This window comes from Perca fluviatilis, chromosome 1 (assembly GCF_010015445.1).
Source record: "Perca fluviatilis chromosome 1, GENO_Pfluv_1.0, whole genome shotgun sequence".
Lineage (NCBI taxonomy): Eukaryota > Metazoa > Chordata > Actinopteri > Perciformes > Percidae > Perca > Perca fluviatilis.
The window spans coordinates 8,052,418-8,066,384 of NC_053112.1; the positions used below are offsets into that span (position 1 = coordinate 8,052,418).

The window sequence follows — 13,967 nt, forward strand, 5'->3', positions numbered from 1 at the left end:
AAAGGGAGAATAGAAATGGTGAGTTTGATGTTTCCTCGTAGTTTTATTCTGAAAGTCTACACCGGAAGCTGTTGGCTTTACCATAGCTAGCTTGTAGCTCGGCTCTAATAATCAGCTCTCGGTGTTTGCTGTCAGTCGGAGAGAAGCGGAGCGATGCTAGGCGTCTGACCGTGGCGCCGAAGGGACAAACGGGGTTTAAAATCCGACCGGGTCGCTCTGGAATGAGGTCTGGGTGAGTACAATTATAACGGACTTTAATATCTAACCGTTAGCCCTACATTTAGCTATAAATCCTCACCGTGTTTACAAACGGGGCTTATCGGAGCAGGTGAACATGGCTGTAGGCTGTTTTCACACGATAACTGTCCTTTTAAAAACCTATATTTACACACTTAATGACTTTCTTAAATCTTCAGGAGATAAAACTGGCTTTCATTTTCATTTTTGCAGTGTTTTAAAGGCAAAAATTCTGAAAATACGATGTTATTGGGGTGTGACTGAGGACATGAAAGCCTTCAAAATAAGAGTGTGTTTCAGTTAAAGAAAAATCCAAAAAATACAGCAATAAATTAGCAACAATTGGCTGTTGCCAATAAATAGATGTTGTCCCGGTTTGGTCCTAGGATCAGATGTAGGCCATCTCAGATAAATGAATAATGAATGTAGTTCATTTTCACTAAAGATAACAGCTATTTGAATAATAAAATAGTGTGACATGTATGTGTAGGCGGGAGGACTCCTGACAGAAATAGATGGTCTGTTGTTGGGGGTGTAGTATGAGTACTAGCAGTAGTAGTACAGTCAGCAGTAAGTAAGAGTAGAATAAGCCTCTGCTCTGAGGGTAATCTGTTGTGGTGGGAGGTGGGCGGGGCTTACAGGTAGACCTGTTATGGTGGGAGGTGGGCGGGGCTTACAGGTAGACCTGTTGTGGTGGGAGGTGGGAGGTGGGCGGGGCTTACAGGTAGACCAAACCACGTCACAAGGGAAATTTTCAGCATCAAAGACTTCATTTCCTGAATTTCTATACACTTTTATGCAACAATTCACTGCTAAAATACCTTTATTTAGCCTATGCAAAGAAAAACCCACAGATTACTATTTAAAATATGTCAAAATATGATGGAAAGTATGTTGTTGTGTGTCATTGGGCATTTGTAAGTGGGTGTATGGAAATGCTGGAGCTTTCTTAGTGGGTATACTGCGTATCACGTAGACTACACCTCTGGTTCCAACCGTTTCGGAAGCGATACAGTTGTTTTTAAATCAATATTGTGTGTCAAATTATTGATTTATTAGGTAAGTAGCTGTGTAATAAAGCTACTCTGCCGGGGTTGTATTCGCTCTAATGACCGGCTCGCTCTACATTATGTGGATTTTTTTTGGTTTGTGGAAGACTTAGGTAGACTGTAGATAGGTGGGCCAGCGCATTTTTTGTCTCAGTGCAAGTAATTAGGTTGTTTTTTTTTTGTCTTTTGTTGGCTCACTTTTACTCACAACATGCTAACCGGCAACATAGGAGTCCATTCACTACGCTAAGCTAAGTAGCGGTGGCGCTACTTAGCGGTGGTGTTGCACCGGACTAAAACGATGCATGCACAAAAAATGCGTTGGCCCATCTATCTACAGCTAGGGGAGACCGTGATAAGCCCTATTTCAACAAACGGTGGCGTATCCCTTTAAAGACAAAACTTGCTATAGAAGTCCACTGGGGACCCACTACAATCATTGGATCTAAGAAAAGGAAAACAGTTTTTTTATGCTTACATTGATTTTACATTCATTCAGCTTAGGTGGTGCCCAAAACCACTTGGTTACTGCGTCTAAAGCCTTCTAATGGTTGGGAAAACAGTCTGTAGGGATTGCTTCACTTGCAATTTCCCCTCTCTCTTGCCTTGTGATAATAAGCAGACTACAGTTCCCCCCCATAAAACATGATGGGTCATGTTTTATGGGGGAATCCTGTTGAGTGCTGCTTGCACCAGTGGTGTAGTCTAAGTGATACGCAGGTATACGCAGTATACCCACTAAGAAAGCTCCAGGATTTCCATATACCCACTTACAAATGAGCAATGACACGCAAGAACATACTTTGCATTATTATTTTCATATATTTTTTACTGTTTTTTCTTCGCATAGGCTAATTTAAAGGTATTTCCACTGTAAATTGGTGCATAAAAGCGTGTCAGAATCATAGATTGTTAATATTATACAGTCTATGGTCAGACTGCAGGAAATGAAGTCTTTGAAATGTTCCTGAGGGAGGACACCCAGACCCCACCATTATGATATGGCCCCCCATCCTGGCCCATACATATACAAACAGTATACCCAACACATTAGACTACACCACTGGCTTGCAGATCTGTCTTTTACTTTATAAATGTCGTTGTTTTATCTCCTTCTCTGCTTTCCCGCAGTGACTAGAACCAGACAGGAGCAGTAGTAACGAGAACCATGGTGACCAAGAAAATCCGGACAGAGTATATGAAGAAGTTCAGGGATCCCAGGTGGGAGACGTTTTCTAAATGTTACGAGGACTCTCTGAAGTACCGTCTGACCAGGCGGGTGATGGAGCACTCCCACAAGCCCTGGTTCTGGGAGGGCTGGGACAGCAGCTCCGAGTCCAGCGGCTGGTCCACGCCCAAGCTCAGCAGGAACAAAATCGCCCCTCTGTCCCTCCCAATGCCGCCTCCTCCCACGGAGGTGAAGCACAGCCCGACCAGGCCGAAACCTCCTCCTGAGGACGGAGAGACGGAGGAGGGAGTGGGAGAGGCACCGGTTGGAGACGCTGCAGCGACGGCAGGTGAGGAGACTGTTACCACCGCTCATAGGCGTATAGATTAGATCAGAATAGAAAACACAGGGCTGGTTCGTTTCGGAAAAACCTGGAAAAATTATGGAATTTGAAAAATGCAAATTCCAGGCCGGGAAAGGTTTTGGAAACATAAAAAGACCTAGCCTGACAAGCCAGACCCACATCCAGATGTTGGGTCTGGGAACTCACCATTGACGGAGCTCAATCCGAGGGGCGGGATAAACGGTTGGCTTTCAAATTCCCTCTGCACCAATAGGACAGCGCTCCAACCAGGCAGAGCAACGAAGAAGGTAGCAGAGCTAGTTGATAGATTAAACTTTTGCCGTATCCGGTCGGCAAAACCCCCGAACACATCTTCCTTTTTTAAGAATGATTTCAGTGCCGTTCTTTGTTCTTTTCTCAAAGAAAAGCTGAACTCCAAGTCTTCCAGAAGACCGCTGTTCACCAGCAGCAGCAGCAGCCATAAGCCCCGCCCACCCACTCTATACACGATGTGATTGGCCTGACCAAAATTTGGTTTTTCCAGCTCGCAAGCCAACGGACAGTGCCTAGACTGACCCTGGCTGCAAAATAAATTTGCTGCCACTAGGGTGCGTCTAGATTTCTAGGCTAAAAAAGACCCAGAAAGTTTTTGATATTATGAATCCCACTATGAACCATATAAATTATCATTCATTTTATAGTTAAACCTCTGAGGGGAAACTTTAACACAGATTTGTATTCTTATTGTATAATGTCGACTGACATTTTCAGGAACACATAGTCATGGAAATTTCCAAAAAATCATGAAAAAGTATTGGTTAAAATGCATATGAACCCTGAATACACTTAATAGTCCCCGAGGGGAAATTTGTCTTGGACATAGTGCTACAATCTGTTGCTTCACAACATAAACACAACATAGAATAAAATCAAATCAGCTTCAACATGAGATCAACAAAGGGTTAGACACAAAAGAAGGACACACATGACAGCACAGACAACACAACATCCTAAGAATTAACTGTTGCACGACTAAAACTACTTTTGAACGTCCACATGTTCCACCAAAACAAGTTCCTTCCCGAAGGCTATTTTGCAGAGGCGCCGTGGCTCCGTCCGGGGCTTAGCCCCGCCCAAGACGACTGCGATTGGTTTAAAGAAATGCCAATAAACCAGAGCACGTTTTTCTCCCATCCTGGAATGTTGTGTGGACTAGCCAGACCTTCCTCCGCAGCGCTGTGGAGGAAGGTCTGGCGATGCGAGACTATGCCCCCCCCCAATATTTGGAATAGGTGGATTCATCCCCCTCAAAAAATGTGAAACACAACCCCAAAAGAGGTAAAAAAAAATACCATATATAACATCGATCTATTGCCCAGCCTCAGACTTAACGATTAATTATAAAAGTCTAACCGCTGACTTAATCACTCTGAGTGCAGGGGCTCTGAAACTCTTAATGAATATGCATTAAACCGAATGCTGACAGTCGATCCGGACTCTAATATCACCTGGGTTCGTGTTTCATATGAGAATACAGAGACTTGTACAACTGGCTTTAGTTTAGTGGAAGAGAATGTTTTCTGTTTCCCTGAAATATTTTGGGATAATCTAACGAAGCCCCGGGAGAAGTTTCTTTGTGCTCCTGTGTGAGCGTCACTCTTGACGGAAAGAGGCCCAGTGGCTGGTTTACTTCAGGTGAGATGTTGCTAAAAATATTTGGACCAAAGGTTCAGTGATCAGATGGGACTGTTTGCTCCTGTTTAGACACTGAGCTGCAGATATAAAAGGCCCATTGTGTCTCATTTCCATGGCATGCATTTCAGACGGCTAGAGTGTCTGGGGACCGGCTCTGAGTTTCACCAACACAGATTTTAGAAGGTCTATATACAGAATATTCAGCCACATAATACACTGAAAGCCAGTCTGTTATCATATTTGAACTTTCTGCCAATATAATAGGGCTTAAGATGGAACTGAACTACCAAACAGACAAAGTATTAAAATAACAGTCACAATAATCAGACTTGGTTATAATCAAATCATCAGCATGAATGTCAACACCTTAAAAAAAAGGAAAATAGACCTCCTGCTGCTACATATGCACAGAAAATCTATGATATATATATATATATATATATATATATATATATATATATATATATATATATATATATTTTTATAAAAAAAATTTGCCCCATGTTGGCTGAGTCCTGCAGCGGCGCGGGTTTGAATTCGTCCTGCTGCCCTTTGCAGCGTGTCATCCCCCATCTCTCTCCCCCTTTCGTGCCTATGCACTGTCTCTATGTAATAAAGGCAGGGTTCATATGTTTTGAAAAAACCTGGAAAAGTTATGGCATTTGAAAAATGCAAATTCCACCACTGGAAAGGTTTTGGAAACTTAAAAAGACCCAGAAAGTTTTGGAAAAGTCATGGAATTACATTTTTTTTAACACAGCATAATAATATGTGATTAATAATAATATGTAATTAATAATAATATGTGATTAATAAATGTATTTCCGCATCGTCTTAACCTCAGCGTTGTATTCGGGGAGCGATATGATGAATCCCACTCTGAACCACAGACATTATCATTCATTTTATAGTTAAACCTCTGAGGGGAAACTTTAACACAGATATGTATTCTTATTGTATAATGTCGACTGACATTTTCAGGAACACATAGTCATGGAAATTTGCCGAAAAAGTCATGGAAAAGTCATGGAAAAGTATTGGTTAAAATGCGTATGAACGCTGTAAAGGGAAAAGCCCCAAAAAATAATCTTAAAAAAACAAAAATATTTGCCTCTGTGACTCTAAAGCCAGGGACACACGGGGCCGATAATCGGCCGTTAGACAGTCTGGCGAGGTCGGTGACTCGAGTCTGTTCGGTGTGTCCCGGGGGCTGTCGGCGTTCATTTTGGCCGACCTGACATGTTCGGTCGGAGGCAGGGCAGTCGGAACTCGCCCGGAAATGGCGAGCGGGATGAGGTGACTAGAGTCTCTCAAAATCTGACGAAAATCTTCTAAACTGACCTTTGTTGAGCTGAAATGAAGACTGGGCGGCCCCCCCCCCCCCCCCCCCCCCCCCCCCCCCCCCCCCTCCCCCCCCCCCCCCCCCCCCCCCCCCCTCCCTCCCCCCCCCCCCCCCCCCCCCCCCCTCCCTCCCCCCCCCCCCCCCCCCCCCCCCCCCCCCCCCCCCCCCCCCCCCCCCCTATTTTTTTTTCCTTTTTCCCCCTTTCCCCCCCCTCCTCCTTTCTCTCTTTCCCCCCCCCCCCCCCCCCCCCCCCTTTTTTTTTTTCCATGTCCACTCCATCCACTCGCCAACACACACACACACACACACACCCCTCCTACACACACGCCCACACACACACACCGCCCACCCAGTCCATGGTCTGTTTTGTTGTCCTTCATCCTTTTCCTTTCTCAGTTTAGTGCCTGAGTGTGATCTGCCAGTCAGCTCTTTCTTGGTGGTCCGTGTCTGTGGTTGACTGATGTTGCTGTGCTGTGAGTGTGGCGTCTGTGTGTGTGTGTGTGTATGTGTGTGTCTGCTGTGTGTGTGTGTATATATGTGTGTGTGTTGTGTATGTATGTGTGTGTGTGTGTGTGTGTGTTGTGTGTGTGTGTGTGTGTGTGTGTGTGTGCTGTATTGTGTGTGTGTGCGGATATGTGTGTGCGTGTGTATGTGTGTGTGCTGTGTATATATGTGTGTGTGTGTGTGTTGTGTGTGTGTGTGTATCTGCTGTGTGTGTGTGTGTGTGTGTATGTATGTGCGTGTGTGTGTGTGTATGTATGTATGTGTGTGTGTATATGTATGTGTGTGTGTGTGTGTGTGTGTGTGTGTGTGTGTGTGTGTGTGTGTGTGTGTGTGTGTGTGTGTGTGTGTGGGTGTGTTGCAGTTGCTGAATCTGTCTTCATTTCAGATCAACAAAGGTCAGTTTAAAAGATTTTCGTCAGATTTTGAGAGACTCTAGTCACCTCATTGCGCTCGCCATTTCCGGGTGAGTCCCGACTGCCCTGCCTCCGACCGAACACGTCAGGTCGGCCAAAATGAACGCCGACAGCCCCCCCCAGACGGACGACGGCACGGGACACACCGAACAGACTCGAGTCACCGACCTCGCCAGACTGTCCCACGGCCGATAATCTCCTCGGTGTGTAACCGCTCTGACCTGCAGTGTTTTCTGTGTCCGAACCAGCAGTCCTAGAGAACGGTGTGAATGAAGCCAGCGGTGGTTCAGAGGACACGGCGACCGACAGCGGCCCCGCTGACACCACGTCTTCTGACGGGGAGCCCGTCAACCCGGGACCGAAACGACGTCCCCGGCGCCGCACCCCTCGGTCAGAGCCGGGACGCCGGGACAGTTCCCACGACGACAAACCGGCAGTCGTCCGCAAAGCGCCGAGAGCGAAGAGCACGCCGCCGGTCATCACCAAGGAGAAGGAGAACCGGAGACCGTCCGGCCGACTGGACTGGAACGAGAGACAGACGGAGGTCAGACGGACGCCGAATGACGTGAGTGTTTGTCTCAGTGAAGACACTTTTACTCTACAGTCATTAGGCAAAGTGGTCCCCTAATACTGTATCTGAAGTCTCTTTTATATAGACCTTAGTGGTCCCCTAATACTGTATCTGAAGTCTCTTTATATAGACCTTAGTGGTCCCCTAATACTGTATCTGAAGTCTCTTTTATATAGACCTTAGTGGTCCCCTAATACTGTATCTGAAGTCTCTTTTATAGACCTTAGTGCCCTAATTGTATCTGAAGTCTCTTTTATATAACCTTAGTGGTCCCCTAATACTGTATCTGAAGTCTCTTTTATAGACCTTAGTTGTCCCCTAATACTGTATCTGAAGTCTCTTTTATATAGACCTTAGTGGTCCCCTAATACTGTATCTGAAGTCTCTTTTATATAGACCTTAGTGGTCCCCTAATACTGTATCTGAAGTCTCTTTTATATAGACCTTAGTGGTCCCCTAATACTGTATCTGAAGTCTCTTTATATAGACCTTAGTGGTCCCCCTAATACTGTATCTGAAGTCTCTTTTATATAGACCTTAGTGGTCCCCTAATACTGTATCTGAAGTCTCTTTTATATAGACCTTAGTGGTCCCTATCAATACTGTATCTGAAGTCTCTTTTATATAGGCCTTAGTGGTCCCCTAATACTGTATCTGAAGTCTCTTTTATATAGACCTTAGTGGTCCCCTAATACTGTATCTGAAGTCTCTTTTATATAGACCTTAGTGGTCCCCTAATACTGTATCTGAAGTCTCTTTTATATGAACCTTAGTGGTCCCCTAATACTGTATCTGAAGTCTCTTTATATAGACCTTAGTGGCCCCTAATACTGTATCTGAAGTCTCTTTTATATAGACCTTAGTGGTCCCCTAATACTGTATCTGAAGTCTCTTTTATATAGACTTTAGTGGTCCCCTAATACTGTATCTGAAGTCTCTTTTATAAGACCTTAGTGGTCCCCTAATACTGTATCTGAAGTCTCTTTTATATAGACCTTAGTGGTCCCCTAATACTGTATCTGAAGTCTCTTTTATATAGACCTTAGTGGTCCCCTAATACTGTATCTGAAGTCTCTTTTATATAGACCTTAGTGGTCCCCTAATACTGTATCTGAAGTCTCTTTTATATAGACCTTAGTGGTCCCCTAATACTGTATCTGAAGTCTCTTTATATAGACCTTAGTGGTCCCCTAATACTGTATCTGAAGTCTCTTTTTATAGACCTTAGTGGTCCCCTAATACTGTATCTGAAGTCTCTTTTATATAGACCTTAGTGGTCCTCTAATACTGTATCTGAAGTCTCTTTTATATAGACCTTAGTGGTCCCCTAATACTGTATCTGAAGTCTCTTTTATATATGACCTTAGTGGTCCCCCTAATACTGTATCTGAAGTCTCTTTTATATAGACCTTAGTGGTCCCCTAATACTGTATCTGAAGTCTCTTTATATAGACCTTAGTGGTCCCCTAATACTGTATCTGAAGTCTCTTTTATATAGACCTTAGTGGTCCCCTAATACTGTATCTGAAGTCTCTTTTATATAGACCTTAGTGGTCCCCTAATACTGTATCTGAAGTCTCTTTTATATTAAACCTTGGTCCCCTAATACTGTATCTGAAGTCTCTTTTTATACCTTAGTGGTCCCCTAATACTGTATCTGAAGTCTCTTTTATATAGACCTTAGTGGTCCCCTAATACTGTATCTGAAGTCTCTTTTATATAGACCTTAGTGGTCCCCTAATACTGTATCTGAAGTCTCTTTTATATAGACCTTAGTGGTCCCCTAATACTGTATCTGAAGTCTCTTTTATATAGACCTTAGTGGTCCCCTAATACTGTATCTGAAGTCTCTTTTATATAGACCTTAGTGGTCCCCTAATACTGTATCTGAAGTCTCTTTTATATAGGCCTTAGTGGTCCCCTAATACTGTATCTGAAGTCTCTTTTATATAGGCCTTAGTGGTCCCTAATACTGTATCTGAAGTCTCTTTTATATAGACCTTAGTGGCCCCTAATACTGTATCTGAAGTCTCTTTTATATAGACCTTAGTGGTCCCCTAATACTGTATCTGAAGTCTCTTTTATATAGACCTTAGTGGTCCCTAATACTGTATCTGAAGTCTCTTTTATATAGGCCTTAGTGGTCCCTCTAATACTGTATCTGAAGTCTCTTTTATATAGACCTTAGTGGTCCCCTAATACTGTATCTGAAGTCTCTTTTATATAGGCCTTAGTGGTCCCCTAATACTGTATCTGAAGTCTCTTTTATATAGGCCTTAGTGGTCCTCTAATACTGTATCTGAAGTCTCTTTTATATAGGCCTTAGTGGTCCCCTAATACTGTATCTGAAGTCTCTTTTATATAGGCCTTAGTGGCTCCTTATGACCTCATAAGGAGAAGATTCCTGATTGGTCCATCTGAGCTTTCATTTTCTCAAAGACAGAGCAGGATACCCAGGGCTCGGTTTACACCTATCACCATTTCTAGCCACTGGGGGACCATAGGCAGGCTGGGGGAACGCATATTAATGTTAAAACACCTCATGAAGGGAAATGTTCATGCTATGGGACCTTTAAAGCTCCATACTTTGGGGTTTCAAGATTCTCCAGTCCATTCTCTAGTCTTTCAATTTTAAGGTCACAATTTGATTACATTTTCAGTTTAAACATTTTTTTTTTTTTAACAATGCCACAATAAGAGCAACTAGATGGCAGAACGGTACTTTACAACAACAGTTTGAGTTTCTCACAGTTTACGAGGCACAATTGAATGCACCATTAGTTTAACAAGGTGCACATGAACGCACTATTTCACAAAAAAAGTACCGATTCAGCAACAGAATGACCCTGTCAGTGTGACATATTTTTGGATTTTGGATTATTATTGCAAAAGCATTACTGTGTAAGCAGCATTTCATGTTCTAGCTGATCAAAGGTAATCTTATACTTTTTATAGCGTTGGGTAGTTTAATCTATAACAGTTAATCTGTAATTATTCATATTCGTACACACTGTGTTAGAATATCTTCTCATGGCATTTGTTGACTAAAAGCAATATATATATATATATATATATATATATATATATATATATAAATATGAATATTGTCACTTAAATGTAGGGCTGGGCGATATGGAGAAAATCAGATATCACGATATTCTTGACCCAATATCTCGATATCGATATTGAAGCGATATTCTAGGGTTGACAATTGGTGCTTTAACAAAATATCTTAACACTTAGATTTTAAATAATCATCAGTAATGTGGATATTATGTCTAAGTGGGGAAAAGGCAAATCATAGAACAGTCTGGTAAGTTCAGAAAAGTACATCACTTTACTGTAATGCAGCCTTTAAAACCAGGAAAAGACACTTATGTCATATCACGATATTACGAGATCCAAAATCTAAGACGATATCTAGTCTCATATCACGATATCGATATACAGTACAGGCCAAAAGTTTGGACACACCTTCTCATTCAATGTGTTTCCTTTTTATTTTCATGACTATTTACATTGTAGATTCTCACTGAAGGCATCAAAACTATGAATGAACACATATGGAATTATGTACTTAACAAAAAAGTGTGAAATAACTGAAAACATGTCTTATATTTTAGATTCTTCAAAGTAGCCACCCTTTGCTTTTTTTGATAACTCTGCAAACCCTTGGTGTTCTCTCAATGAGCTTCATGAGGTAGTCACCTGAAATGGTTTTACCTTCACAGGTGTGCTTTGTCAGGGTTCATTAGTGGAATTATTTCCCTTATTAATAAAGAAGCAAAGGGTGGCTACTTTGAAGAATCTAAAATATAAGACATGTTTTCAGTTATTTCACACTTTTTGTTAAGTACATAATTCCATATGTGTTCATTCATAGTTTTGATGCCTTCAGTGAGAATCTACAATGTAAATAGTCATGAAAATAAAATAGGAAACGCATTGAATGAGAAGGTGTGTCCAAACTTTTGGCCTGTACTGTATGTCACTTAAATGTATCTATGTCCTTGTCATGCTGGTGTTCAATGTAGTTTAAAAAAAACATTTTGAAAAGAGGAACAGCTAAAGAGTTAGGCTGTAAAGTGTCTAGTCTTTTTCAGAGCGGCTCGCCTCCCTCCCGTTCACAGGACACCGGAGCCGTGAAGCCGAGTCACCAGAAACTCTGCCGACATTAATAATGAAACGCCCCGGTGGCGTGCTGCTCTCCTTCTCTCTGGTTTCTCCCCTCAGAGCAACACGTCGGACGCCTGCGTCCAGACTCGCCGGGAGTCCGACAAACGCAGCTCCAACGTGGAGCGGCGCCGGGCTCGGTCTGCCGACCTGGAGAAGATGAGGCGCTCGCAGCTCACGGTGGTGGACGACCGCTGGATGACCGAGTACATGCGCTGCTTCTCCGCCCGGCTGAGGTAGAGACAGGACTCTCCCCCACCTCCCGAAAACCCCTGAAAACCACCATTCACTATTTGAGAGCAAATATCCAAACGGTGGAACAGGTGTCGGGAGACAAAGCGAGAACCGTGTTGTCTGGTTATCGTCCATCAACGTCTTTTTAGAGCGAATCGCTGCTGTCGAGGGGAAAAGAAACACCCCAAAATCTTTCTGTTTAATCTAAAGTTCATATATATGGTCATTCATTTATCGACGTGGCATCGTGACTTTGCGGAAACGTACACGCCACTTTCCTAAAGCCAAGTGGCGTGTTATCTGCACGCATTTTTGAGCTATCCGCGTGTATGTCTACGCTGTTATACAGCGGATGTAAACATACACGCGTTGTGGCGTCGCCACGTTGCGTGCTATCGCGAGAACAACGTCACACGCGACTGGAAAAAAAAAAGTTAAAAAAAAGGTTGGGTTTAGGCAAGGCAAGGCAGCTTTATTTGTAGAGCACATTTCAGCAACAGGGCAATTCAAAGTGCTTTACATAAAACATTAAAGAGCAGTAAGAAAACAATTTAAAACAATTTAAAAACATTAAAAGACAAGAATAAAATTGAAGAAGAATAAGAATAAAAGTTACAGTGCAGTATAAGAAATTATTATATTATTATATGATTATTTAAAGAAAAGCAACATCAAAAAGATAGGTCTTTAGCTTAGATTTAAAAGAACTGAGAGTTGCAGCGGACCTGCAGGTTTCTGGGAGTTTGTTCCAGATGTGTGGAGCATAAAAACTGAACGCTGCTTCCCCCTGTTTATTTCGGACTCAGGGGACAACAAGTCGACCTGTCCCAGACCACCTGAGAGGTCTGGGTGGGTCATAGTGTAGCAGCAGATCAGAAATGTATTTTGGCCCTAAACCGTTTAGTGATTTATAAACCAGTAAAAGTATTTTGAAATCAATTCTTTGAGGCACTGGAAGCCAGTGTAGAGACTTCAGTACTGGAGTGATGTGATCCACTTTCTTGGTCTTAGTGAGGACTCGAGCAGCAGCGTTCTGAATCAGCTGCAGCTGTCCGATTGATTTTTTTGGGGAGACCTGTAAAGGGTTTAGGAAAAGAACACAGGGAAAGGCTTTAGTAACACAAAAAAATGGGAAAAAAAGACAAAAACGCGCTTAGGAAAACAATAAAGGGTTGTGTTTAGGAAAGAAACATCGGGGAAGGGTTAAAAAAAAATAACAAAAAAGAAAACGGCTGAAAAATCTCCACACGCGGGACGTGATCCCAGCTCTCGTGGGTGTAAGTCCTTACACACCTTTTTTTTACCTTACTAGAAGTTTAGAAGTTTTAACTACCGTATTTTCCGGACTATAAGTCGCTCCGGAGTATAAGTCGCTTCAGTCAAAAAATGGGTCATGAAGAGGAATAAAACATATATAAGTCGCACCGGACTATAAGTCGCATTTATTTAGAATTTTTTTTTTTCATCTGTCAACTACACAATAGCACCCAGAAAAACAGGCTGAATACGGTAGGTGTCCGGTATGTTAACGTAACACATTAACAGTTATTGAACTACACAATAGCACACAGAACAACAGGCTGAATACGGTAGGTGTCCGGTTTGTTAACGTAACACATTAACAGAACAGCTAGCTACCAGGGCGTGGAGCATGGATGTATTAAAAGGCGTGGAGACGTAGCTGCACCGTTGACGAGCCCCTCCCGACTCCTTCCTCCAGCTCTGGCCATCTCGCTCTCAGCCCGCGATTAGCCGATTAGCTTTCTTTGTTTTCTTCATCGCAGTAAGGGCCGTTACAGAGTCAACGCGAGCAACGCGAACAAGCAACGCGAACAAGCAACGCAAACAAGCAACGCGAGCGACGCGCTCCCTTTCATAGTCTAAACAGCGGACGCAAGTAGACCCAAGCGTCACGGGCGATGCGTGAAATGCAATACACCGCCCACGCAACAGGGGGCAGCAGAGCGCTCCACGGTGTTCGGTCGGCAGAGCCAGACCCTCCCGGAGGCGATATTACGAATCCCACTATGGCCACGCCAAGACCCGCCCTTCAATAGCATTCACACACTACTATTGGCCAGGCGCCATGCGCTATGCGATAGCTAGTCCTATCCCCTGACCAATCCCCTAACCCTAACCTTAACCACTCGAGGTGAAATGCCTAACCCTAACCAATCAAGCTGCTTCGTAGGGCGGGTCTTGGCGTGGCCATAGTGGGATTCGTAATTTTGCCTCCCG

The 13,967-nt window shown here is 43.2% G+C and overlaps 1 protein-coding gene across 2 annotated transcripts; it reads left to right on the forward strand.

Annotated features, from left to right (window-relative positions):
• Positions 1-105: 105 nt before the first annotated feature.
• ccsapa (centriole, cilia and spindle-associated protein a) lies at positions 106-12,083 on the forward strand. Of its 2 annotated transcripts, none has more exons than XM_039804264.1 (4): positions 106-232; positions 2,418-2,803; positions 7,000-7,316; positions 11,556-12,083. In XM_039804264.1, the coding sequence occupies exons 2-4, from the start codon at positions 2,455-2,457 to the stop codon at positions 11,733-11,735; spliced, it is 846 nt and encodes a 281-aa protein (XP_039660198.1). In that variant the 5' UTR covers positions 106-232; positions 2,418-2,454; the 3' UTR covers positions 11,736-12,083. The 2 variants fall into 2 exon arrangements, with proteins under 2 accessions (XP_039660198.1, XP_039660206.1); XM_039804272.1 differs by having other exon boundaries at positions 7,003-7,316.
• The last annotated feature ends 1,884 nt before the right edge of the window (positions 12,084-13,967 follow it).

Coding starts and splice junctions, on each gene's coding strand:
- ccsapa (XM_039804264.1), top strand. CDS start 2,455: ATGGTGACCAAGAAAATCCGGACAGAGTATATGAAGAAGTTCAGGGAT. Junction 2,804..6,999: donor AGACGCTGCAGCGACGGCAG/GTGAGGAGACTG, acceptor TGTCCGAACCAG/CAGTCCTAGAGAACGGTGTG. Junction 7,317..11,555: donor TCAGACGGACGCCGAATGAC/GTGAGTGTTTGT, acceptor TTCTCCCCTCAG/AGCAACACGTCGGACGCCTG.